This window comes from Pseudorca crassidens, chromosome 3, assembly GCF_039906515.1.
Source record: "Pseudorca crassidens isolate mPseCra1 chromosome 3, mPseCra1.hap1, whole genome shotgun sequence".
Taxonomy (NCBI): Eukaryota; Metazoa; Chordata; class Mammalia; order Artiodactyla; family Delphinidae; genus Pseudorca; species Pseudorca crassidens.
In genome coordinates, this window is record NC_090298.1 from 12,046,217 (window position 1) to 12,073,532 (window position 27,316).

The following is a 27,316-nucleotide window of genomic DNA, read 5'->3' on the forward strand; positions in this document are numbered from 1 at the left end:
AATATGAAACAGAAAAAGCATGTATCATTTAATGTGCAAATATTTCACTTTTTTCCTATTTATTCAACACAGGCATACCTAGGAGATATTGCAGGTTCAGTTCCATACCACCATAATAAAACAAATATTGCAATAAAGCAAGTTTTTGGTTTCCCGGTACACATAAAGTTATGTTTACGCTATCTATTAACTTTGCAATAGCATTATGTCTAAAAAAACAATGTACATACCTTAATTGAAAAATATTGCTAAAAAATGCTACCCATCATCTGAGCCTTCAGTGAATGATAATCTTTTTGCTGGTAGAGGGTTTGAAGTATTGTGAGAATTACCAAAACATGACACAGCGAAACGAAGTGAGCAAAAGTTGGAAAAATGGCACCAATAGACTTGCTTGACACAGAGTAGCCACAAACCTTCAATTTGTAAAAAATTGCATATTTGCTAAGTGCATTAAAGCAAAGGGCAAGAAAATATGGTATGCCTGTATAAGCATTTTAGAAGCTGTACATGTCTTAGGATCAGAATAGAAAGATATACTGGTTGGACTAATGAAGGCATTTCTGAAATATAACAGTGTTTAAGAAGTATTGGACAGGGTGGGGAGCGGGGCGCGTGCCTTTAGGAAACTAAGATAGGAGGAGACCAGTAGAGAAAAGTCATCAGACAGCCCAGACTGTGGCTTGCTCTGGGTTTTCAAGGAGAGAAATAAAGGGGACTTTGAGGTTTCCTTTTAGTTTGCCAATCTACTTCAGTAGGATAGGAAAAAGAACAGAAATTTCAAAACAATGTGTATCCTTGGAACACAGAACACAAGGTTAATTAGAGTATCCTCCACATTTGAAAACTAACATAGTTTAAATAGAAGGCAAGAAAATTTCCAAAATATGGCATAGATGATGGAATTTAAAAAGAAGAAAATAAGCATAAACACTCTTCTTATTATTTGGCAAAGATAGTGATACCTAAGGTATCTACTAAGTGATTATGGGTAGACCAGAAGTCCACTCTATGCCAGTCAGTAGCCCCAGACCATTCCAGGTCATATTTGTGGTAAAAGTCCATGATTCTTTGGCTTTATTTGTATTTGATAAACTACTTTCACCGTCAGGTCTCCAACCCCACCTAAAGGGGATTCGCTGTAGAATTCTCTTGGATGCATTTTTCACCTTATGTGATGACTGTCTTTCCCTCCTAACTGCAGTTTGAGCCTGCAGTTTTGCTGTAATGCCAGCTTTTCTCTAAACTAATGATAGAAAGCTATCTGGGGGCTGAGAAAGGATCACTTCTCTGGTGCTGGCAGAAGCCTTCTGGCACAACCTCGGCTCTGCATTCTGACAAGGTTTTGTTAAACATCCTTTTTCAGGATTCCCTCCACTGGCAGGGGCTATACCCTATTCCTATTGGGACTACCACTGCTTTTGGATTATATTCCCCAATTTAGTGTGAGCCCTTGGAAATGGAGACCATTTTTTTGTTGTGGACCTAAGAACCTGGTCCACCAATCCTGGTGAGATTAGTAAGTGATATGCTCTGCTCTTCCAGCCTCCTACTCATCCTCTCCATGTGATGCTCTCCTAAGTTGCTATAGGCAGGGGAGGAGTGGTACTGGCAAGAATTCTTAGGATTTTGCCAGCATCTATTCCTACTCTTTCCCTGGTGTTACTTCAAGAGGCATAGATAGATAAGACAGGTAAGAAGCTACTGCAGGCCATCCTAGAATCGTCTGTGTTGTTTCTTGGTTAACTTTTTCAAAATATATAACTTTTTTCATAAACCATTTCCTTTAGTTGATGCTGGTGAATATATTAGGGTTTTAAATAATTGTTGTTAATCAAGTATAAGGAACTTTCATCCCAACACCTTTTCCTGCAACTGGGCTTAGGTGTTAAACTAAAGTTTTCCATTCCCAGTTTCTAGCACATGAGAAGTTCTTAAAACATATTTGACAAATGATCATATATAAACAAATAGAAGACTTTAAAAGCGACTCAAAAAACTCATAATCTAGTTAAAAACAGAAACTATAAGAGAAAACACAGTCAAGTGAGAACTTCAAATGGGACTATCCTGTCCTATTATCTATAGATTGTAACATACGGATACTCATTTTTTAATTTCTTTAGCAAATATTTTAAAACTTAATAATGCCCATCCTGCCTTACAGGTGCTCACATCCTGAGAGACCTATTAATAGAAACATGCAATAATGGCCCATGGTGAATGCTGGGGTGGATAGGAATGATGGCAACTGGAAAGAATGCAAAGGAAACAACACTGCTTGTGAAGGCGAGTCTTAGGTGTGGAGCTGGAATTTGATCTAGATCTTGAACGATAACTAGAAGTTTATGATGCAAAGAAAATGGCACACTGGGAGGAAGTGAGGTAAATTTTAAGAAGAGGGAATGGGATGCACAAAGTCTCAGAATCAGCAAAAGGCCTGAGGTGTCCTCATAGGGATGGGAACTTCATTACCAGGTATGGAAATATCAGGAAATAAGGTGCAAAGCGTTGTTTAGGGCCATATTGGGGACTTGGTTAAATTCTAAACCTATTTATCAAGCATCACAAGTGTGCCTGTCTCAGCAATACTCCATCCTGTGAATATGAAGGGGAATAAAGTGGGTGCCTGCCCTCACAGAGCTTACAGTCTGGCAGAAAAGACAAATACAAACAGATAAATTCTATACAACACAACACCTGCTGGGAATGCAGCATTGATGAGGTGCTCTGGAATCAGGATGTGTTTAAGCACAAGCAGTTGATTTTTCTGGATTACACCCTAAGCAGAGCACCACGCACAAGGGGTAGAGTGGTAGGCAAGGACTAGATCATGAAAAACAATACACACCATGATTTGAACTTTAACCAAAGAGGCAAAAGAGATATCGCAGAGATATTCTTGGTTTTAAAAGAAAGTTGTTATTTTGATTAAGAAAGGAACTAAGAAACACACTCGGTTTCAGATCATCCTGTTTTGCTGCAGTTTTCATCTTCAATCCTGTCTCTTGGCTTCTATCATGTCTTATAACTAGGTCACATATTTCAAGGCTCACACCCACATGACAGAGTTTGGATGTAACTGTACACAGAAAGCAAGAGTACAGAAGAGAGGGTTGGCCTAGAAAACAGTGAGGAATGTAGCATTTTAGCTCAGAAACTCCAGTCATGGATTCTTTGGCCAATCCCAGAGCAGGCACACTAGAGGCTGAGAGTGAGGGAAAACACAGTCAAGGACCTGTACTGAGGCACACATGCCTTTAATGTCATACCCAAAGTGAAGAAATGCATAATCTGTGCTGCAAAACCCAGAAAAAAAAAACATTTCTAACGAACATCCTCAAGCACAAGACTAACATAAATAACCTCATTTCAATGTAAGCTGTTATGGAATCCCAAGCCAATCAGATTTTGTCTCCATAGACACTTAGTCATGAAGTTGCCTTTGATATTATTTATTTAGAAAATGTTATTCTTTTTGTCTTCTTCCTTTTAATCATTAAATATGATAGTATCTCCATTCTTCCTTTTGACTTTTAGTCAACTATAAATTAGGAGCTAATTTCAAAATGTTATTTATATTTGGCTTTGGAAGAACATTTGCGCTCATAATTCAGTAGATATCTCAGATTCTGAGAATTCAGTTTCCAAGCTAAGTGTCCTCATGCTGGGGACATCCAACCTCAGAACACACTCTCTGTTTTCCTCCTTCTCCCTGACTTAGTCTGGCCTCCTCAATTTTCAGAGGGAGAGTTGACTAACTAACCTCTAAAGCCCTCTCCAGTTCTAAGGTTTTGTAATTATTAGAGGTGACAACTTGTGAGTATGAGGTTGTTCCTCACGGTTAAGCCTAAGTAATGGGAGACAGCCTCAAATTGTCTTCGTTCTAATTAAAAGGATGTAGTCTGAAAACATAATTGACATCAATAAAGTGAGAATATCAACGACGAACTTTAAATGGCATTATCTCCCACCATCAATAAATTAGATCATGTAAGGTATCAAGTAAATAATATATTTTACTTCTAACCTTTGAGGGTCAATCATTACTGTGATTGGAAATTGTAATGACTCATATGACAAAGTAGAAAGGCAACTGTACTTTCCTGGTGGATTTCATTGTAACAGAATTTTCATCCCAACTCAAAATCAACTGTTTATGCACTATTTTTAATTATTATTTCTAATTGTGGTAAAAGACACACAACATAAAGTTTACCATCTTAAGCATTTTTAAGAGTATAGTCCAGTGGCATTAAGTACATCCATATTGTTGTGCAGCCATCCCCACCATCCGTCTCCAGGACTCTTCATCTTGCAAAAATAAAACTGTACCATTAAACGTTCCTCATTCACCTCCCCTCAGCCCCCAGCAACCACCATTCTTTCTGTCTCTATGAATTGACTACTCTAGGGACCTCATATAAGTGGAATCATACAGTATTTGTGGGTTTGTGACTGGTTTATTTCACTTAGCATAATGTCCTCAAAACTAATGTATTATTTTTTATAGTTATCCTTTGCATTATGCAAAATATAAGCAGACTTTGTGCCTGTGCTTTCAACTCAGATGCCAACCACATTCATTCTATGTAGTGAAAACACTGAACTGGAAACAGTATAGCAACAGTGAATAAAATTATCATATCACACATTTGAAGTACACCTGCTCTGATTTTAAACCTATAGGTTGACATGTTGCATTCAGTTCAGAAATTAAATTGGAATAGAGCATTGGGTTTATTTTTAAACTGAATTTTCTCCTAGAAGAAGAAAATGAAAGAGGAGGGAAAAAATTCTGGAGTAAAGACAAGTGTCTGTCATTGTGCGGGTGCTACCGGGCGTGGCCGCTGACCTTGACTAAGTGGACCATCGCATCTGCAAAGAACACCAAATCCATGCCAGCGCCACAGATGCTCTCGTTATAGAGCCGCAGGAACATATTCAAACGATCCTTCAGCTGATCAAAAGATTCAACTGGCTCATAAATTTTGGGCATCTCAGTATCAGCCTCCTCAGATGTTTCACCTGGGGTTGGGGAAGAACAATCAATTAAGTTTCTTCAAATCACTGGACTTTACCACTTCCTTCAACCTAAATTAATACACTCATAGCTCTACAGTTTAGCACTGAATAATACTGATTTTTATCCAAATGTCAGAGTATGTATTTTTAGAAAAGAAAAGAAAGCACACAGTAGTCAAAGCATTAGAATGTTTGTGATCATATGCAGTCTTAATTCTTAAATGTATAGAAAAGGTCAATTTCAAATAATGTCATATACATTGAATTTAATTTGAATCCATAATAGACCATTGGCATTTCAAGGATCTTCCCAGAGATATTCGCTAATGAAGATTGAAAAAGTAGGGATTTAATGTCCAAATCAGCAAGAGAAATCAAAAATTAAATTATTTTTAATAAGAATAAAAAGAAAAAGGTCACTGCATTTGCTTAGGAAAATTTTATGAGTCAGAAATTTTAAGTTAGTGGTGAGAATAGAAGTGAATTTGGGGGAATGGAGGTGAAGGGTAGAGATAAAATAGAAACAATGATTTCCTAAATAAATAAACATTGAGTTATCTCACTGGGAAAAGTATTAAAATCACTAAACTTTTTTTAAAAATTAGAAACACATAACATACCAGTTTAATACTTTTCCAACTTTGACTATAAAGCATAATGCCAAAGAAAAAGCTAAATTGGGCATAGGTAAATTCACTATCAGTTAACATTAGTTGAATATACTGATACAGTAACAACCCAGAAATTCACTGGGTACTAGAAGAGTGAGTGGATCTTCCAAATCTAATAGTACATAATTACTTTCAATTGTCCCTGTCCTAATATAAAGTATTTTAACCTTTTTATGACAAAGCAAGGAAATTGATTTAACATAATTATTAGGATTGGTCCATTTGCAAAGCTCCCACTAACTGAATTTCAATAGTCACTTCCGTATTTCATAGATGTTCATTTCAAGCTTTGACAAAGTGCTTTGAAGTCACTGAAAGGTTCTGTGCTTCCCTCTAGACTCATTCACCCCATCCCCAACCAAACTCCCCACCTCCAGCCCCCGCCCCACAACGCTGCAGTTGCGCTTTGCTCCTAGAAAACCGTAATCTAGTTACTTATCCTTCTGAACTAGAGGAAATAAAATACATAAATTCTAATTACCTTGTAAATTCTCTTACCTTTACATGATTTTTGGATGTGGGGGGCCTGATTGAAAATAAACTGTATCAGCTTCTTTTTGTGGAAGGATCAGTCCAACTGCATAGCCAGCAATAAACCTCCCTTTGCAATTGTCACTCAGAAACTTAACAGATCACATACATCCTTATCTAATCTAGTAAGGGGCTGCCTGGTCATTTTCAATCATTTAGAAGATATAAATAGCATGTGTTTAAACATGCCTCTTTGAATATGAAAATTAACTTAAAATTCCTCCTCAGTATTAGAAGAGGTTTCTAAATGAAAGAAAAATATTCTACTTAAGCTCAGTTATTTCTGAAGGAAAAAAATAATTGGAGCCCCATCTCTTTTCATAAGTAATATATCTCAATTTTTTATGGAACCATAACCACAAAATCTTCCCTCAACATCACCCACCTCTTTCTAATTGTATTCAACAGCTCTCTCAGAGGATGTGAGGTTTTTCTTGTTATTTTCAGCACCTGGAATACTCGAGTAATAATTATCATAGTTTTGCTATGTTTCATCTGGCAGTGAGTACAAGCCACGGACTGCCCAAGCCATCCACGGATAACATTTCATTTATTCCCCACAGTGCCCCATGACTCATATATTAATATTTCTATTTTTATAAATGAGGAGAATGAGGTTCAAGAAAGTTCAGAGACTTGCCCAGGTAATGTGTGGGAGATCCCTTCCTTAAATCTACCTCTATGTGACAGCTGTAAGTCTTTAGCACTGTCTTCTGCCATAGTATGCCTCCCAAATCTACCTTAATATCCAAGACTGCTGTGCATTAAAATGATTAATCTTTGAACTCCATCAGTATGCATTTATCTACTCATTCTGTATTTATTGAGCACCTAATATGTGCCAGGCTTGTCTCAGTAAAGTTTACTAAACAGAAATTCAACATCCCTGAACTGAACTTGTCTTCAGATATCACTTTTGGGAATTTCAAATTCTGCTTCAATAGTTTACCTGTAGCTTCAGGTGCATCCCTCAAGAAATCCACAAAATAAGTGTCAATTCCGCAATCCACCAAGAGTTTTTTCTCTTCACCAAACTCCTCCTCCACCAAGGTTACTAAAGTCATATCAAACCAGGTCACATCATCAGACACCGTGAAACGATCGGCTATAACACGTTTACACTCATGCTTCCACAGCCTTAACAGTTCCTGTCAAAAGCATCATTAAAATGTGTTATTAATTCCCATTAAGCCGGAGTTGGGAATTCAAGTGGACGATATCACAGAGCAGCATCCTTCCTGATTTAAGATACTACATTTTAAAAAGTTAAGATTAACACTACTGGTTTCCTTTTAATGTGAACAACAGCTTTGGGAGCACATTAGAAACAAAATCCTAGACTAATGGTTTTCATTTGGTGTGTTATGACCAAAAAAGGACATTTTGGGGTTGTCAAAATGACGTGGGAGATGTTACTGCCATTTGTACAGGGGATACAAGGATATAAAACATGCTTTGCACAGTCTTAGTATACAACAAATTGTTCATGAATATAACTGTCCTATTAAAAATAAATAAAATAAGTTAAAATGTACTTAACTTCATTTCAAATTGGTCTCATTCAAGTATAGTAAATAGAGAGTAGTGTATATTCCTTTTCAGCCTTTAAATTAAAACAAAAACATTCCTAGACAAAATACTAAATCACTCTGAACAACCAACAAACTAATACTCTACATAAAAGTCTTATGTTTGTGATCAATTAGTCTGTTTGGATAAGACACCTACATTCATGTGGCCAGAGCATAATATAAAAAGTTGCATATAGGGCTTCCCTGGTGGCGCAGTGATTGAGAGTCCGCCTGCCGATGCAGGGGACACGGGTTCGTGACCCAGTCCGGGAAGATCCCACATGCCGCGGAGTGGCTGGGCCCATGAGCCATGGCCACTGAGCCTGCACATCCGGAGCCTGTGCTCCGCAACAGGAGAGGCCACAGCAGTGAGAGGCCCACATACCGCAAAAAAAAAAAAAAAAAGTTGCATATAAACAACTCTCATGTATGCAACTGAGATCATTACAAAGATATATTTACTTAACACAGTGTGAAGGAAATTTATGGCAAAAATCTGGATTATCTGCATAAAGCAATCACCTAGTCTAGATAATCCAGGACCCAAAATTAACTGGAAGTTGAGAGAATTAATTGCTCAATATACCTGTTCCTATAGCAAGCATAACAAATGTTTGTCTAAGCTAATTATTTAATACGAAACACTGGTGGAAATTTCTTACCTTGGTAACGTTTTGCAAGTTAGAAGGCTTTTAAGCCATTATATTACTAATGATCAAATGTTCTTTGGTGGCCAGAAAATAAAATTTTAGTAAAATATATTTAATGATTCACTTATGACAAAAGTTCATGACAAACCAATTGCTAGACCAGTTTATGCTGATTTTAAATAAGCACCAAAAAATGGCTACACAAAAAGTAATTTTGGAAGACTGCATTCCACAACACTATTCATTTGTCAATAACTCTGAGGGAAAAAAATCAAGTTAACATGTTCACTGCTGTTAAAATGACTCCCCAATTCTCTGTAACGAGGAGACTGAGTTTTCCCCAAAACGTCCTCTTGCAGTCAGTCAGTGTGGTTACCTACTTTGTGAGCATCTGAGGCAAAGCTGAGTTTTTTTTAATAGTCCACATTGGATGTGTCTAGTGACAGTTTGGTTGATACCTCAACTTTTTCGGTGCGTTTAAGTGGAGAAGTCCCCTAAAACCTATTTGCTTAACTACAACCTTGGTTCCATAAAAGGATGGAAAAACAGGCTGATGTTGCCTTAGCCTTATGCTTTGGCAAAAAAAGGCATACTGCATTTTTACATAGTACACACTTTACAATTTTACATATTACATACATACTGCATTTTACGTACTAGAATTCCCTTTTAGTTCGAAGAGCATTCTTATAATGCTAGGAACTCTTTTATTCGAGCGTACGTACAAACGCTCATTTTTCTGTCAAATGAACTTTCTACTCTTCTGTCTCTTTTCAGTTTTACCAATATATGTATTTCTTTTAGTATATCAAGTTATATGGGAAAGAAAGATCATGGATGATTAACAACAAAATGGTTTCATTCTTCAATTTTGAAAGTTTATTTATAAAGATAATTACTTTTTAAAGTTAAAATGTCAGGTTTATGATATGAAGTTTATAATATGAATAATAGGAAGACATATAATAAGATCAACAGGGATTCTTTCCATTATTTAGTATAAGAAAATGATGAAAAAACAAAATCAATTTTTCCTTTTACTCTATTCATTAGAAAATAATTGTATATAATATTTCCTTAAACATAAACCAAATTTATTTGGAATTTTTAAAATTTATGTATTTATTTATGTATTTTTTATTTTTGGCTGCATTGGGTCTTTGTTGCTGTGCGCAGGCTTTCTGTAGTTGGCAGCGAGCGGGGCCTACTCTTTGCTATGGTGCACAGGTTTCTCATTGCGGTGGCTTCTCTTGTTGCGGAGCACGGGCTCTAGGCGCGCGGGGTTCAGTAGTTGCAGCACACAGGCTCAGTAGTTGTGTCTCACGGGCTCTAGAGCGCAGGCTCAGTAGCTGTGGCGCACGGGCTTAGTTGCTCCGCTGCATGTGGGATCTTCCCTGACCAGGGCTCGAACCCGTGTTACCTGCATTGGCAGGCGGATTCTTAACCACTGTGCCACCAGGGAAGTCCTAATTGAAACTTTTAAAGAGAAATATTTTGGCATACTTTTCCCTTATTTATGTTCGTGAAAAGCAGCAAAGAAAAAAATATCCATGCTAAAACATCCCAAAATATTTTCATAATGCCACTAAAAATTGCATTACTAAGAATATTTAGAGTTTATAATAAATAATAAAGTTACTTGTTTTACTCTCTTGTGTATCACTTACATCTGGTTCCTTGATAACCTCTGAAGTAGTGTTCAACATCCCCTGCCAGATCCTAGAAAGATCTCGAAGGTTAAAAATATAATGGAATTTTGCAGGGGTAGGGAGCATTTGAATCTTAGTCATCTGCCACAGTCGGCGTGTCAGGGGAACCAGTTTGGTCACTGAATCTCTCACTTCTTCTGAGAAGCCCCTTTGGGTACAGTAGTATCCTATCCCAATCACACCTGAAAGGGGAAAAAAGTCATAACATTTTGACTGACAGTTCAGATCACCTAAGTGAAAATGAAAAACATTATAATGCAGAGTACAAAAATAATTAAACATTTTAATAGTTAACCACATATTAAAGAAATTTCTATTAATTAATGTTCTTTGGGGGTTTTTTAAACCTACCAAGTAGGTATAGTTACAAGCAAGTTAGCATTCAAATACTGAAAAGTTGACTAAGAAATACTACTGAAAACTCTAGCTGAACTGATTCAGTATTATTAAATGGGTAACAATGATGAATATATAAAGGTGCCTTAGAAAAAGATAAAAAAAGGGAGGTTTCGTGAATCCGCTAAGATTTCTCCATTTTTTTTGTTGCCTTTCCATGCATTATAAAATACTTTAAGTTACTTTACAGGTACAATTTTCCAGGCAAAAAAGAATAATTAAAAGCAATAATAGTCATTCCTTCTAGTCCATTTTACTTCTCCCAAGTTTAGATAATTCCCATGTCATTTGGTTTCCAAACCTTTGCCCACCACTGTGATTGAAGGCAGATACTGCCATACTCCACTACCCTAGGGCACTAAGAAGACATTCTTAGTCTGCCAGAAATTTATTAGGGTAATCTTAGTTAGTTTTTTCTCAGTTGCAATTTCAGAAATGGTAAATTAGTACCTAACACGAATACATGCATAACTTTACACTTTTTCTGAAAAGAGTGATTCCATAATCAGTTTCTAAACTCATTTTCATTTCTCAGTTAAATAATTATGGTTATCGATTGCACTAGTGTTTCTTGGGTGAATTTATTTCTGAAACGCTGCATATGTAATCAATCAGTAATTTATCACAACCCTATTAATTACTCTGAGGATCAGACTCTGGCTAATCTCCACTCTGTGCAATATTATTTCTTTGGCCAAAATCATTATATGGGTTGGTTAGGTATCAGCTACATAAACTTCTGGTATGGCATTATATCAATGCAGACCTCAAATATGTATACCCACGAGGAAAGCATCTCATCGTGTCTAAGACCATTTAATGTTTAACCTTCTGCCTTAAGAAGCTAGCGACAGTTTCTTAAAGAAATACATAGGCAGAAAAAATCTACTTAGCACTCAACTCAGTACATACATAATAAAGTAAATCTTTATATAAACAAAATACACTGCTTGAGAGTGATGAAGCCCATAGACTAAGGAACCACCCAATGCTCTTTCTGTGTTGACCTCTAGGTGGATATATTCTCACTGGAACCCAAGCAGGGATTCTTCCCTCCCATGCCCCACTGACATTCACTTTACCAAAGATCTTGTCCACAGAAGCATCAGAGGGCAACGTGCAGTTAAATATAGAGAACTGCCTCTTGAGCCTTTGGGGTATATCATTGCGTCCGCCCCCAGGATGGATCATAGCTGCTAAAAACTGTATGTCCACAATGCTGGTAAACTCCCCAGGCTTCTCTAGGTTATAAAATCCATTCTGTTCCATCAGCTGTCGTACTATCTCATTAGTAACCTAAGAAAGACAACTTTTAGAATTAAAATGTCATTCCTTTATATCCCAGGACCTAACTCTTTGAGTGTTTCCAAATAATGGACCTTATTGGAATTTAGGAATTGCAAGTTGAAAAAGTAAAAAATATTTACTCATCAAAAAATAAATCAATGAGGAATTAGGCAAATAAAGTACACAATAGGATCGATATACCTGGTCTCCCCACTCATTGATTATTGGCATATTCACATCATCAATAAAAACAGTCATCTTCTTTCCTGCTGGAGGGCCATATGTTGTGCCCATGCGTTTATCCACATAGCTCTCTATTGTCCTCTGTTAAATAGAAAAGTCAACAGAAACATCTGTGAAAATATTCCCTGACATGGTTAATTATTTTAAAAATCCAGGAAACTTTGAAATGACAGAAATTACTCAGAAAAAAAACAAAAATGTCCCTTAATTCTGGAAAGCAGGGCATGAGGTACCTAACTTTTCTTGCATAACGTTTATAACCTTTGAAAATCTGGTTTAATTTAGGAGTAAAGAAAATTCTGATCAATGTAAATCTTGAATGGGATGAGACTCTTCTGTTTATTTCTACAGACTTAGTTTTGTCTTATTGTGCCTATGTTGGTGACAATATAATATAACCCTAACTCCCATTATTCAAAGGTCCAGCCCTCCTCAAAGTTTCCTTATAATCATAAACAAAGCTAAACAGGGCTACTGTCCAAGAGGCTTCTCAGGTCTTGCTCTGAGCTCCACGGGCGGCCATAATCTGAAGATTGTTCTCTCTTTGTTGAGAAATCTGCCAACTGGCTTCTGTAGCCTGACACAGGCTGCTTTGGGCAGATGCAATCACACTGAATCACTTCTCGTCCCCTTCACAAAGTGGAGGACAATGCCCCCTCTTTTCTATCCAATACATTCTGAGCTTTGGTGGTACAGGAGGAAACTGCACTGTGCTCTATAAAAAAATGCCCTAGCAATGTGGAGAGGAATACTAAAACTGACAGAAGGGGTGTTGGAAGGAGTAATGGGGACATGAGGGAAGAACCCCAGACTACTGACTACAGTATTAACATTTCCATGGTCATAGAGTGTAGTTTGGAAATCAATCAGTTGTTCAGAATATATGTACTGAGTAAGCAGAGCCAGCACTGCAAAGAAAACAGAAAGGGCTCACACTTCTCGTGCTCCAGAAACTGTCTTAAAGACCTCGTTTTATTCCCACTGATTCATGATTTAAGTCATGCTAAAGATAATGTATAAAATATAAGAGAAAGTGGAGGTGTACTGAGGTAAAATGCATTCTCATCCTATCCAAGAAAGAGTTTCCTTATTTCACGAAGAGCAAACCAGTTAAAATGACATTAATAACCCTTCAAGATACAACCAAGAAATAAGGCCAAGATATAAACAAAAATCTATACATCTGTCCTTGAAAATTCCCCCAGTTTGGTAATTTCAAATTGTAATTTTCTGTCATCACTTTAATGAACAATAGCAAAAGATGTGAACATTTTTCACCATTTTAAAATAGAAAGATATATAAACATATCACACAAATTTCCCATGACAACAGTACAATGGCAAGAAGAATTTCATATTCCCCTGACATAAAAGAAAACTGTTTAAAGTAATGTACTAGGCTAAATTAAGCTCTCCTCAATGAATTTAAATGGATAAAGCAATTAATAATCTCTTGACAACTCCCTATGGCAAACTAGAGCCTTCCAGATATTCCCTTATCTGTTAATGAGAACTCATAGGCACATGAAGATTTTATGTCTTGGGGGGCCTTCTAAGAGCTAAAAGCCATAGGTGGAACAGGTGAAATAATATGGAGTAATAGCCACATACCTGCACTTTCTTCCCCTTCATTATGACCCTAATTTCTTTGAAATAGCAGGAAATTACTAGAAGGAATTCATTTTAATATATAAAATTATTACTTTTATATATATATATATATATATATAATTAAAAAGCTAAGTTGATAAAAACAAAAACAAAGGAGGGAGAAAAATTAAATAGCTTGTGAACCTAGAAGCTGAGACTTCTTCCTGTGTTCATAACTGCTGGCCATTAAATAGTTACCGAATGAACTAGGGAGTTGGATAAGATCTCCCAAAAGCCTGAAGCACAGTAACTTCATGTTCTCCTCCATCATCGATCTATGTGTTTGGGAATATTTAGGAAAACCATACACTTGGACTAGTGTCTCCAACTGGACTTCCCCACTTAGATGATCCATGGCATCACAGAATCAACATATCCAAACGCAGACCTCTCTGCCGCATCACAAAATCTGCACCCACTCCTAGGTGCTCATCTCAGGGCTTAGCACCAACTACCTAAATCTCAACCAAACATTGCCACATCCAACATCGATAAGGCCTATTGCAATTTAAATACTGCTTTTTAATGTATCTCATTCTCTCTGAAAAATGATATGCCCCTGATCAGTTAGTTGTCTTTCTCATATGGATTAATGTCACAACCTTTTAAATTGCCCTCCCTGCCTCCAGTCAGGCCTGGAAACTTCTTTATAAGTCAAATACAATGTCTATATTGTGTGATTTACAATTTTGTCTAGACTCTTCTGTCTCCCCAAAGAAATCAGTTTAAAGAATAATTTATCATCTTTGTAGTATTCTGCCAGCCACCTTCTCCCTGGTGTCCTTGATCTACTGTCCCACCTCATCCATCTTTTTGGTGATATAAACCATAGTCCAGTTAATAAAACCAAATAGGTATATTCATTGATTTGATTATTGTCTGTCTCTCCCACTAGAACGCAAGGGAGGCAGGCACCTTGTTTATCTTGTTCATCACTGCCTCCTCAGTGCCTAGAAAGGTGTCTGGTACAAAATATTTATCTGTAAATATTTGATACATAGATCAATAAAGACAAGAAACTTGGGAGTCATCTCTAACTTTTTTTCTCTCTCTCCCATCCCTCTCCTCCAACAATATCCACTCAACCAAAAACGAGTCCTGTGTGTTCTGCTTCGCAACCACAATTTGAACACATCCTTGTGCTCTTTCCATTCCCACTCTTACTATCTTGGTCCACGTCAACCTCTCTCTGGAGGAATTACTGTAACCATCTCCTCTCAAGTCTCTCTGAGTACGGCCCTCTCTCTTCCATCTGCAGCCAGAATGAACTTGCTGAGTGCTGATGTAATCCTGCTTAGTATTCCAGTGGTTCCTTATTAGTGACTTACAAGGAACACCATGATGCTCCCTGCTCACCTTCCAGTCTCATTTCTAAACATTCCTTTTCAGGCTCTTGGTTCCGGCCCATCACGGTCTTCATTCGTTCATAGTCAGTTAACAATAAAACAATAAAATGATTCTCCTCTCAGACTGATTTACAGTGTTCATTAAGAGATCCTTATTTACATATTCCTAACATAGCCATTTCTGAGCCAGAAATCTCTCAGCATTAGTAGTACCCAAACACAATTTGTGAAATATTGACTTAGATAAATGATCTTCCATAAAAGTCACTTCTCTCAACCCAGCTTATTGGTAAAGAGTTGAAATCTCTAGCAAGGGCCTGGACTAAGGGTAGTTTATGCTGTTCTCTGAGAATAGACAATAACTTGACTCTGAAATAGGAGAATGGTAGTCAGCATGACATCATCTGAAGCAATCTATGGCACCTAAACAACTTTCTGACCTCATTGTCTGTCTAGCTCACACATACATGGGATACTAGAGCGAACCCCAGCTGTGACAGTGACATTTTAGACATAAAAAACAGATGGTTAGTCATCCAGATAGACTTAGGAATGGGGTTGAGGAAAGCCATTCTACGCTACTCTTCTTCATTCCAAATGAAAAGCTCTAAAACTAGGGCAATTCAATTTTCTGAATTAGTCTCTTAATAGACAATTCAGCCTCTGTAATCCCTAAATTATTAACATTATATAAATATTAAATTCCCCCAAGTAATGGTCAACTCTTTCATTACATTTAGTCCTGTAATTCCCTAACGAAATGAATCCCCTCCTCCTCTGGGCTCCAGGGTACTTAGATTACTCCATAAGTAGCACTTATCACATCAGCTATACTTGATTGTACACATGTCTGTTTCCCCAGCCAGGGGGAGGAACAGGTACAGTTGAGGAGGTTGTGCACTGCCCAGTTCTTGGGTTCACTATTCACATTATTGTCTCCGTGAATGGGACATAACACAACATGTGCGTAAACTGCAATGGCCTTATGCAATAGCTCTGACTGGGTTTAAAGTTAGAAAAAAAAGGGTTAAACTACTACTTCCCCCACTTATTAGCTTTATGAATTATAAGTCATTTTAAACCACATAAGTCACTGAACCACAGCTCAAAAGTGGGAATGTATACAGAGATACATAAATCATGTACATGTATGTGTGTGTATACATACAACAGAATATTATCCATAAATGATATAATACATGTGAAGGCACTTAGTGAATTTAATGCATCATAAAAATGAAAGATATTTTTATTACTATAGGTATCTCTATATATCAGCACTTAAATCATTTTTCATACATATTATATCCAATCAAACTGAAATATAAAATATAAAAAAATATATAAAAAAAAATATAAAATATAAAATATACTTAAGTTTAGGCTTCCATGTATCTGCCATTTAGCTAAAAGATAAAAATGGAGAGCTTATGCTTTTTATTAAGAAATCTACCTTTCCATTTTATTGTAACTCATCAAAACCAAATGAAAACAGGCTTATATTAGTAAAGTTTAAAATTCTTAATAGCATATTACAAAAAGTAAAATTATATCAAAAATAACAAAATATAATAATATATAACTAAAAGATAAAAATTTAAAAATGCACTGTGATAAATCAGCCATTTTAATATTAATAGGAATAAAGAAAAGTCATTGGAAGGATCAGATGGGTGAACTGGAAAAGCGCAGTGGAAGACATGGGAACTTGGTTTCTCACCCAGGTTCTGCCACCAACTAACTATCTGGGAACTCAAATGAGTATTTCAATCTTCCTCAACCTGAGTGTGTTAATATTAACAGTGAAACCTGACATTTTTAGAGAGCTTTTTACCATAAAAAAATACTTTCACATATTATATCTTAAGAGTCTCCTCTGGAAACTGGTCTTCAGGCTATGCTCTGAAGCATAGAAAGGATTTTCTTCAATCACACAGGCCCCTACAGGAAGCAAGAAGGAGGTTGGAAGGGATTTCAGGAGGCCAGCTCCAATTCCATCAAAGCAAATTCCTTGTTACCTGTTTGATAGATTAGTCTTCTACATAAGATTTCATTAGGAAAAGTGGTTCTGAGTCTAGGAAAAAATGTGGAATTTCCTTCCAAGCTCTACAATTGTCATTTTTAAAAAACAAAACCTATTGCTACACAAACATTTGTAAGACGATTGTTGCACTTGGAATACTTCGAGATTATTTTTAGAACAGAGAAATCTTTTCAGAAATTCTCTTAAGAAATTTTCTTTTTCGTCTTATTTTCTGTATTGTTTACATTTTTAAAGGTACGTGTGAATAACTTTCAAAAATAAAAAAATTAAAACAATATTTGTTTTGAAAAAAAAATCATCTCTCTTAAAAGACTAACTGAAATTTCCTTAGCCAAAAAGAGGGTGACCATATAATTTTGGTCCAAACTTCATACTTTGGATAGTAACAGGGATGCTATTCATTATTCATCTGAGACAACAGAAGTTAACTGGACAGTCTCAGGAAAAGAGGGACATAGAGTCTGTCCTCCTGCTGATAAAAGATGTGAAAGTGACACCATGGTAAAAACAAAGGAAGTTCAGATGAAAACAGCCTGTCAAGTAACAGACGTGTGTCCTTGACACATGTGCCATCATGGCAACACGGGAGGGATGGACGGTATCTATTTTCTCATCTACGATTTCAATTTGGTTTGGATCCAAATAAATGGGACACACAGAGACAAATGCTCAGTTCCATCAGCCCTTGTTTAGCATGAACGGCTGAAAATTATACTGAGAAAGTTAATTACAGCAGTTTGGCTAATTGGAAGTTTTCTAAAACTAATGAGTCTAGCTTAATTGAAAGCCCTGATGCTTAGCAGTCAAAACAGGCACTAAACAGACCAGACGATCCTGTGATGCCTCTGAACAGAAAAAGAAATAGTGAAGTGTTGAGACCACTTCTTACTGAAGGATAGGAAGGATTTGGGTTAAACATCAATAGTTGTGAATCAGATAATGGAACCCTAAAGAATACAGATGTTCATGTTATGAAAACCTGTTTTTTTCTTCTTCTAATTTATTATACTTCGATATGGTACTGCTTCTAGAAATTTACTACACGGTTTATGAATTTGTATATTAATAAACAGGATGTTTTCTAGATTACGTGTGCCTTTTTCTAGGAAATTAATAAGTATTTCATGCTATAGAGACATAAAGCACAGGTCTTTACCACCTGAGAGGGGTAAATATCACCAAGAGTTACTAGCAAAAATACGTGACAACTCCTTGCCATATACTAAAGAATTTGGCTAGCCTTTGTCCCTGGTTCCTAGGAGGGAGCCTTTAAACCCTTGGAATTTCCCACATAATAAGAACGTCTTTGTTATTCATTGTGGGTCCCTCAGACCACTCATGCCAGAAAGACCAAACTACGATTAGAGTGTTAGGGCTTTAAACCACGTGATATCAGCTGACTTCCCAGGGGGAAAGGGTTTGGAGACTGACTTCAATCATGTGGCCAACCAATCATGCCTATGTAATAAAACTTCAGTAAAAACTCTGGACATGAGGCTCAGGTGAGCTTCCTGGTTGCTGATATACACAGATATGCATGGAGAGTAATACATCCTGAGGACAAAGAAGGTTCACATTCGGGACCCTCCCAGACCTTGCCCTATGCATCTTCTTTGGGCTGATCCCAATTCATATCTTTTATAATAAAACCATAATCATAAGCATAGCATTTTCCTAAATTCTGTGAGTCATTCTGGTGAATTATCAAAACTGACAGGGTCATAGAAACCTTTCAGTTTGCAGCCAATTGTTCAGAAGTGTTGGTAGCCTGGGAACCCCTGAGCTTGTGGCTGGTTCTGAAGTGAGGGAAGTTTTGTAGGGACTGAGCCCTTCACCTGTGAAGTCTGCACTAACTCCAGGTGGTTGCTGTCAGAATTGCACTGCAGCCCTAAAGATTCAATCCACTCCCAAGAAATGTGAAGAGCTAGATAGCTACCTTACATAATGAAAAAAAAATCACACTTTGATTTAATGCTTAACAATCTGCATCCACAAGCAAGGTTATATTATAACCTTTAAAGAGATGTTCTCCAAAAATAAAACAAACTTTTAAAAATATAAAATAGTATCAATGGAATGTGTATAATGTTAGCACCTTGCCAGCCTAGGATAATCTAGTGTGCAGTTCCCCAAACACAAAAATACCACTGCTGAGTCACTGCAGTCTGGGGTTCACCTTCGATCCAGACCTTCTCAACACAACAGTGTGTAAATGATATTCATTAATGATAGAAGGCTAGCCAGTTTTAGAAATTCCATCTCTAACAGAGGAGCATAATGTTTTGACAGTCTTATTTAGAAACTTAATCAATGGTCTTAGTTTTTTGGCACTCTGTAGTCACCAATTACATTAAGTGATCAAAAAGTCATGATTTAGCCTTGTTCTCAAGAATTCTCATTGCTCTTTGATATTTTCATTCCAACAACTAAAGAACAACGAAGTTAATCAAAAATGAAGTTCTTTGGATTTGAATTCCCCTAAAAATTTCCCTTCCATTTTCAATTTATGAATGTACCTTTTCCTAACTCTTTTTCATATGTATCTTTTCAAGTGTACCATTTCATACATTTCAATTTATAAAATGTATCTTTTATTAATGTATTAACGTTCTAATAAAGGTATCATAGATTATTTGCAAACAATTAAAGCATGGACTGAAGTTTAAGATTTACTCTCTGGTTTCTTAAATAATTTAGGAATAGGAGAAAAAGAACCAGTTAGCCACTGCAAGCCCTGGTCAGTCTTGGCAGTTCCATTGACAAAAGCCATGCAAACTTGAGAGTTGTTCTCTGTTCCTCCTCAATGATACCATAAGCAAAATCTTTAATGTGCTAAGATTCTAAGATTGTATTCCTTGCTGCAGTTGATAATAGGAGCCATTGTGGAATGTTAAGTCAGTGAACAACAAGATAAATAGGAACCAGAGATTGGAAAAAGAATAGAAACTAGATTTGAAGAAGATCAGACTTGAAGCAAGACCAGCTTCAAGATTCTTTGATGCTAATACCCTGTTGTGGAATCATGAAGTAGATTATGTAGAGGTGGATAGGGGGAAGGGAGAAAAAGGAAACAACATGAAAAGTATTTCCTTAGATATATTAGCAGTCCTTGACTCAAGAGAAAGACCATCAAAGATGACTCCAGTGTGTCTATCCTAATGACTAGAATAATAGTAACACCCACAGAAAAGCAGACAGTAGGGAGAAGAAGTAGGTTTAGGTGGGGAATTAAAAAATATTTCTTTCAATTTTGGATTTTGCATGTTCACAGGCTTTTCTACAGAGATATTCTAAACAGAGTTGAGGCTTTTAACACCATATATAATCTTTTTATTTCTCCATAATTTAAGATTATATGTTATCATCTAACTAGGGGGAGATTCTATTGCAATAGAAAAATAGAGATAATGGAAGACGTATGTAGGGGATTTACTATGGCTGTGAAAGTGCACATGAAGTTCAATGGGGACAGAAGAACAGCATGACATTTGAGCCTCCAAAGCTTATCGCAAACCTGCACTGAACCAGCAGCACCAGTGAGCCAGTACCTGAAACATCAGCGGGGTGGTTGCAGAAGAAAAGTTCAGACTCTTGATCATGTGGCTTTCAGGATCGTACTTTGACATAAATCCCTTGATTATGACCGTTTTGGCTGTTCCTTGTTCACCAATTAACAGCACAGCCTAAAATAGGAGTTGAGAAAGAAGTCCAAGAAATACAATAAAATTATTGTCATGGGCTGGATTGTGTCTCCACAAAATTTATATGTGGAAGCCCTAACCCCCAGTACCACAGAATGTGACTACGTTTGGAGACAGGGTCTTTAAAGGGATGATTACATGAAAAATGAGGCCGTTCAGGTAGGCTCTTGTTCAGTCTAACAGGCATCCTTACAAGAAGAGGACATTTTGACACACAGAAAAACAAAGATGCACACACAAGGACCATGGGAAGACACAGTGAGAAGACAGCCATCTGCAAGCCAAGGAGAGAGAAAGGGCTCCAAAAAAACTAAACCCGCCAACAGCTTAATCTTGCATTTCAAGGCTCCAGAACTGTACAGAAAGAAATGTTCAAGCCTGTGGTATTTTGTTATGGCAGCCATGGCAAAATAATATAATGATCAAAAGAGAAGGATTTCTCTTTAGAAAAACAAGTCAAAATTCACTCTCTCTCAATATATGAAAAATCATTACTTAATTATGAATTAAAGCTATTCAACTTTAATATTGTTACTGAGGAATAATAAAAGAAGTATATTAATTTGGCTAATACTTTTATTTATTCTAAACAGCAACATAAAACATTCTAAAATAAATGCAACATGCTTCATGTTTTCTTTTTTCTCTTTTTAACATCTTGATAGGAGTATAATTGCTTTACAATGTTGTGTTAGTTTCTGCCGTATAACAAAGTGAATCAGCTATATGTATACGTATATCCCCTCCCTCTTGCATCTCCCTCCCACCCTCCCTATCACACCCTTCTAGGTGGTCACAAGATGCTTCATGTTTTCAAGGGACATTTTTAAATATGTCACTTTTAATAAAAGTGAAAGAGCCATACCTTGCCCTGTTTAGCGATGGTTTTAATTAGGAAGTCAGTTCTCACATTGTCAACATTTGGCACCAGGATGGAGCCATATTCTGGGGTGATATTAGATGGATACACATATTCCTCAGTACACGTCTTCCAGTGCATCCACTTACCTGAGGTGAACAGAGAACATTTACATCTTCTTATTCCTATTAATAATTTAATTCCTAATTATAATGAGCAGACTTCCTTGAATCTCATGAAGCCATCTTCCAAAAATTCCCCACAAAGTAAAATGCATTAAATTCAGACATCTAAGTATTTCAGTATGTGTTCGCGGAGTCAAAATTTCCCAAGAAACTATTTCCAAAGTGGTAATATTAGGAAATAGTAAGAAGTATCTTGGAATTTTCTTTTTAAACATGTAGGTTTTCAAAAACAAAAAGTGTGTATAGAAATACAGGACAGGGGACTTCCCTCGTGGCGCAGTGGTTAAGAATCCACCTGCCAATGCAGGGGACACAGGTTTGATCCCCTGTCCAGGAAGATCCCACATGCCACAGAGCAACTTAGCCTGTGCACCATGACTACTGAGCCCGTGCACCACAACTACTGAAGCCCGCGTGCCTAGAGCCTGTGCTCCACAACAAGAGAAGCCACCTCAATGAGAAGCCCGCACACCGCAACGAAGAGCAGGCCCCGCTCGCCGCAACTAGAGAAAGCCCACGCGCAGCAACAAAGACCCAGCGCAGCCAAATGAATAAATAATTTATTAAAAAGAAAAATACAGGAGATTGATAGTCGTATATACCTAAAATCATTTTTCATTATGTACTTCCTTAACTGTAAAACCAAAAATAAAACATCCTAGGATGCCATATATAAATATTATGTATATTTGTACTTCATATATGTGTATATATGTACTTTATATATATGTATGCACATTTAAATAAACTTAAAGTATTGCAATACATGCATACAGATGTACAGATATACACACCTATTTCATAAAAATATACCTACTTTGTCATTTTTTTATAAGTTGCTGATTATATCGAATGAATGGCTGAAATCTGATTTGGTGATTTTTTTTAATTTGTTTTTATTTCATTAAATGTTCAGTACGCGATATATTTAACAAGAAAATGTGCATTTGGAACTCAATTGAAATAAATATTTGAAAAAGAAACAATTGACTCTCTTTCATACGCACATAAACATTTCCATTTCAATTTTACAGCCAAGAGTTTTCATTACCATTTAGAAATATAGATGATAGCTAGCTAGCTAGCTAGCTAGATGATAGATTGATAGATGATAGATAGATGATAGGTAGATAGATAAATAGAGTGTAAATATTAGCCATTTTGAAAAAAACTGGTCCCACGTGTGATGGATGGATAGAAGAGAGGGGCTCACCATCAGATGCGACGTAATAGTCAAACATGGTGTCGTCAGGCCCTGCTAGAGGCGGCAGGTCCAAGGCTAGCCTCTCCTGGGAGCACAGCCAGTGTTCCATGCGGCGCCGGCCATCCAGTTCCAGCACTGCCCCGACGCTCCACATTAGGGAGAAGACGTAGAGTCTCCCCAGGTGCTCCGGCGTGACCTCCCCACCTTGTTCCTGAGCACGAAAGAAACTTTTCTTTTACTTACTTAATTCTCAAACCAAAACTTGGCTTTGACATTTTAATGAAAATAGCAAAGATCTAAAAGGGATAACAGTTTTCCCCCAAAACAAGAATGAGGGAAAGATGAATAAAACTGGAGAACAAATGCAGAACTGATCTCTGGGAATACCAAGCTGGTCTCCAAAATAAATTTTGAATGCTTGTTAGACAACTGAGAACCTGCCCCTAATCCACAAATCTGTGGTTTGCTTTGTGGAAAAAAACAAACAAAAAAAAGAAATGAAAGAAAAACACAAAATATGCACTGTCCATGTTTGAAACCTCCCCACTTCTCCATGGTTCTAAGAATCATGTTCAAATATCACAGACCCTGCACAGTATGGCTCAGCTAAAAGGAGAGAGAGTTCTAGAAAGTTAAGTGATTTACCTTGGAAGGGATCAGGCCTTGAAGCATGTTGATGCTTTGCATGATCACAAAGGCCTCCAGCATCTCCATCTGGTGTTCTAAGTTCTGAATACTGAAGTGATACAGGTCTGGAAATGACTTGGTGTACAGCTGACGAAGAATTTCAGCTTCTTGAGGTGAACATTTTTTAAGAAAACCCTGTTGGTTTGCAGATGCATGCATTAATTGAATTTATTAGCACACCAGAAAAATGGCCATTTTTGGACAAAAGTTATCTAAATATCGGTTAACAATAATAATAATAATATCTAATGATTATACTGCACTTCTGATGTACCAGACCTTGATATAAATTCTTTCATGTATTACCTCATTTAATGCTCAAAACAACTCTGTGAGGTAGGAATTGTTATTATCCTTTTACAGATGAGGAAACTAAGGCCCAAGGAGTTTAAGCAACATGACCAGGATCCCACAGCTGGTAGGTGTCAAAATTCAAACCCAGAGTCTGATTCCAACATCCCTACATTCAGCTACTACACTACACATAAGCTCAGGTCTTGAAGCAAGATGGAGGGAAAAGTTTTCGGCTCTTGATTAAAATATTTTGGAGAAAATGAGGAGGCATATACATGGAAATAACTTAGAAAAAGAAAAAGGAATAAAAGATGAACAAAGGAAATCCATCCCCAGATTTTTCAAACTAGGAAACAAAGGTTTATCACAATTTTATTTCTTCTAATTTAATGAATAACCAATTAGAAAAAATATCAAAGAATACTCAGGAAAATGGGGAATTCAGTCATTTGGAAACCCAATCTTAGGAAACTACATGTGATTCATAACAAAATATCACTTAACACAATATTTTCTTCCGGTGAGGAAAGTTCCCTTGGCATCAAGAGATCAGGTCATTCTTAGAGATTCTGAACAGAAGCAATAAAATATTGATTCTCAATCATCCATCATTTCATGAATTCAACATGACTGCACAGCAACAAAAAGGAAACACAGCACTTTCAAGCTCATGGTGCTATGCAATCAGCGTGGCTCACAGAGGCTCGTGGATTCCCATGAACACAACTTCCCCATTGGTCTGCCCTCTAGTAGTTCTCTCAGAGCTGCCCTGCCCTGCTCTAAACACCTCCAGTCTTGTGAGGCTTTCTTCTTGCTAGCCATTTGTAAGCAACTTAGCGGTAAAGGCCTTATTCAGCCTCAACATGGACAGATATAATAGAAGCTCATTTCATAAATAGCAAACTGTAAATATTCATTAGCAAATAGTGTAAAAGTATTGTTTAAAAGCCTTTGTGAATTTAAAGTATTTGGGGGAAAATCACAAATTCATTTTCACTTGGAGTTTGCTGCATCTGTGGTTACCAAGGCTGAATGCATTGTGGTACTTTTTTAAAAAAAATTTTTAAACACAATAACTCCTGCACCTTCCTCCTCAGAGATTCTAAATTGATAGACTGAGGTATGACACTGTCACCTGTATTTTTTTTTCTTTTTTTTTTTTTGTGGTACGCGGGCCTCTCACTGTTGTGGCCTCTCCCGTCGCGGAGTACAGGCTCCAGACGCGCAGGCTCAGTGGCCATGGCTCACGGGCCCAGCCGCTCCGCGGCATGTGGGATCTTCCCAGACCAGGGCACGAACCCGCGTCCCCTGCATCAGCAGGCGGACTCTCCACCACTGCGCCACCAGGGAAGCCCAGTCATCTGTATTTTAAAGAACTGTCATTGGTGATTATTCTTGCAAAGGCAGGGTTGAGAACTCTTGCTCTGTATTCTTCTTAAAGGATGGATAATTTAACTGTGAAATCTGAAATCTTCAGAAGCATTTTCAATGACATATTAAACTGTACTTCAGTATCATTTTGCTTTAAAAATCCCCTCCTTCTTCACATCTTCATCTACTTGATTTAAAATATGAATTCATAAGTTTTCAATCAAAATTATCTCCGAAAAACTTATGTAAATAAAAATAATTTGACCAACAATGTCAAAAAAGATTTTACAGGTGGCTTGTCTAATAAGCGTTCTTCCTTACACTATAATATTTATTTAGTAAAATATCTAAGTATGCAAGGCATTCAATTATAATCTTATGATAATCAACGTACTCTAACATACATTAGTAGTAATAAAATAATATACCTTATCATGAATTGAAAAGATATTATCTGAAATATTATTTCCAAGTGTGAACTTAAAACTAACGTTATGACTATTGAATCTCATAAAAATTCTTTATATAAATTTTAATAAATTGTCTCTTCGAGTTAATATTCTAAGACAGTTGTGTTCATGGGAATCCACGAGCAACTGAATGAGTACCTTTTTAAAATATCATGAATCCCCAAAGTGATACAATTAAATTTTCCTTATTCACTCACAGTTTGGTGGGATTGTTTTTTTTAATATTTACTTGGCTGCGCTGGGTCTTAGTTGTGGCATGCGGGCTCTTAGTTGTGGCATATGGGATCTAGTTCCCTGACCAGGGATCAAACCCAGGCCCCCTGAATTGAGATCTCAGAGTCTTAACCACTGGACCACCAGAGAAGTCTCTAGTGGGATTATTGATTCACCTAGGCCTTGCAATTATTCCCCAGCCCACGGGGTGTAATTCACAGGTCTAAAATTATCAGAACCGAAGAACCCTGAGCACTGAAGAAACCTGTAAGGGACAACCTGGGCTGAAGGTCCCAGAGCATTCAAGGATCTTCCACAAACATCAGCATTAAAATGCAATTACACCAACAGGTCTGCAGAAAAATCAGCGCACACTCTAAAAGAATGCTAAAGGATCTGTTTCCCTCTTTAATTATACAAAAAAAAAAAAAAAAGATTCCAATCATACCTCAAGAATAGGACTCCAATCAAGGACAGAAGAACTCATGAAAACCATCCCATTTCTTGAGACAGTAGCAGGCGAAGCATTGTCAATGTTATGAGGTTCGAAAACAATCTTGCAGTTTGGAGCCATGGGAATCCGATCACCATTGGCAAGGGTTAGAGTTTTGTTATCATCCAAAACGGAATTCAGATTTTCAATCCAGATGGCATCTACTGGCCCATCAAGAACTATCCAGATATGCTCCCCTAGAACATCCCAAGGGCAGGGAGAAAAGCATACACACACATATATGCATATATACGTAACTACTACGCTTGAAGAAGTGCTATAATTTGATGTCATTTTCATTAATTTTTAAATAAAGGTTTGATCTAAATGATTATCGTATTTTGTCACAGAGGACTCTTCCTGTTCTTTATATAGCAGTTGTTTCAAGCCCATAATCAAGAAAAAGTCATTAGTCATTGAACAGATATTCCCTGAGCACTTTCTCTGTATCAGCACAGTTCAAGGGATATTGTGATAAAAAAGACAATATCCTGCCTTCACAGAGCTGACTTTCTAAGGGGTAGACATGACAATCAAACCAATATGCAAAGAAATATATAAGAAAAATTCAGCAGGATAAGAGGGTGAGGCATTTTAGATAAGGTGGTCAATGAAGTATTTCTGGAGGAGAATGAAGTGATGTAAAGATCTAGAGCTAGAATTTTTCAGGCAGTGGAAACAGTAGTTGCAAAGGTCCTGAAGTGGGTACAAGCTTA

The 27,316-nt window shown here is 37.0% G+C and overlaps 1 protein-coding gene across 4 annotated transcripts in view; it reads right to left on the minus strand.

Moving 5' to 3' along the window:
- Positions 1-27,316, minus strand: part of DNAH5 (dynein axonemal heavy chain 5) — a 273,570-nt gene that overhangs the window by 81,519 nt on the left and 164,735 nt on the right. For all 4 annotated transcript variants that reach the window (XM_067730386.1, XM_067730387.1, XM_067730385.1 and 1 more), the window contains 10 exons: positions 26,556-26,797; positions 23,718-23,894; positions 23,082-23,283; positions 21,690-21,832; positions 20,672-20,806; positions 12,042-12,164; positions 11,636-11,849; positions 10,116-10,339; positions 7,177-7,375; positions 4,856-5,028 (listed from right to left, as the gene is read on the minus strand). In XM_067730386.1, the coding sequence (XP_067586487.1) occupies positions 4,856-5,028; positions 7,177-7,375; positions 10,116-10,339; positions 11,636-11,849; positions 12,042-12,164; positions 20,672-20,806; positions 21,690-21,832; positions 23,082-23,283; positions 23,718-23,894; positions 26,556-26,797 (1,832 nt within the window). The remainder of the gene's footprint in view (positions 1-4,855; positions 5,029-7,176; positions 7,376-10,115; positions 10,340-11,635; positions 11,850-12,041; positions 12,165-20,671; positions 20,807-21,689; positions 21,833-23,081; positions 23,284-23,717; positions 23,895-26,555; positions 26,798-27,316) is intronic.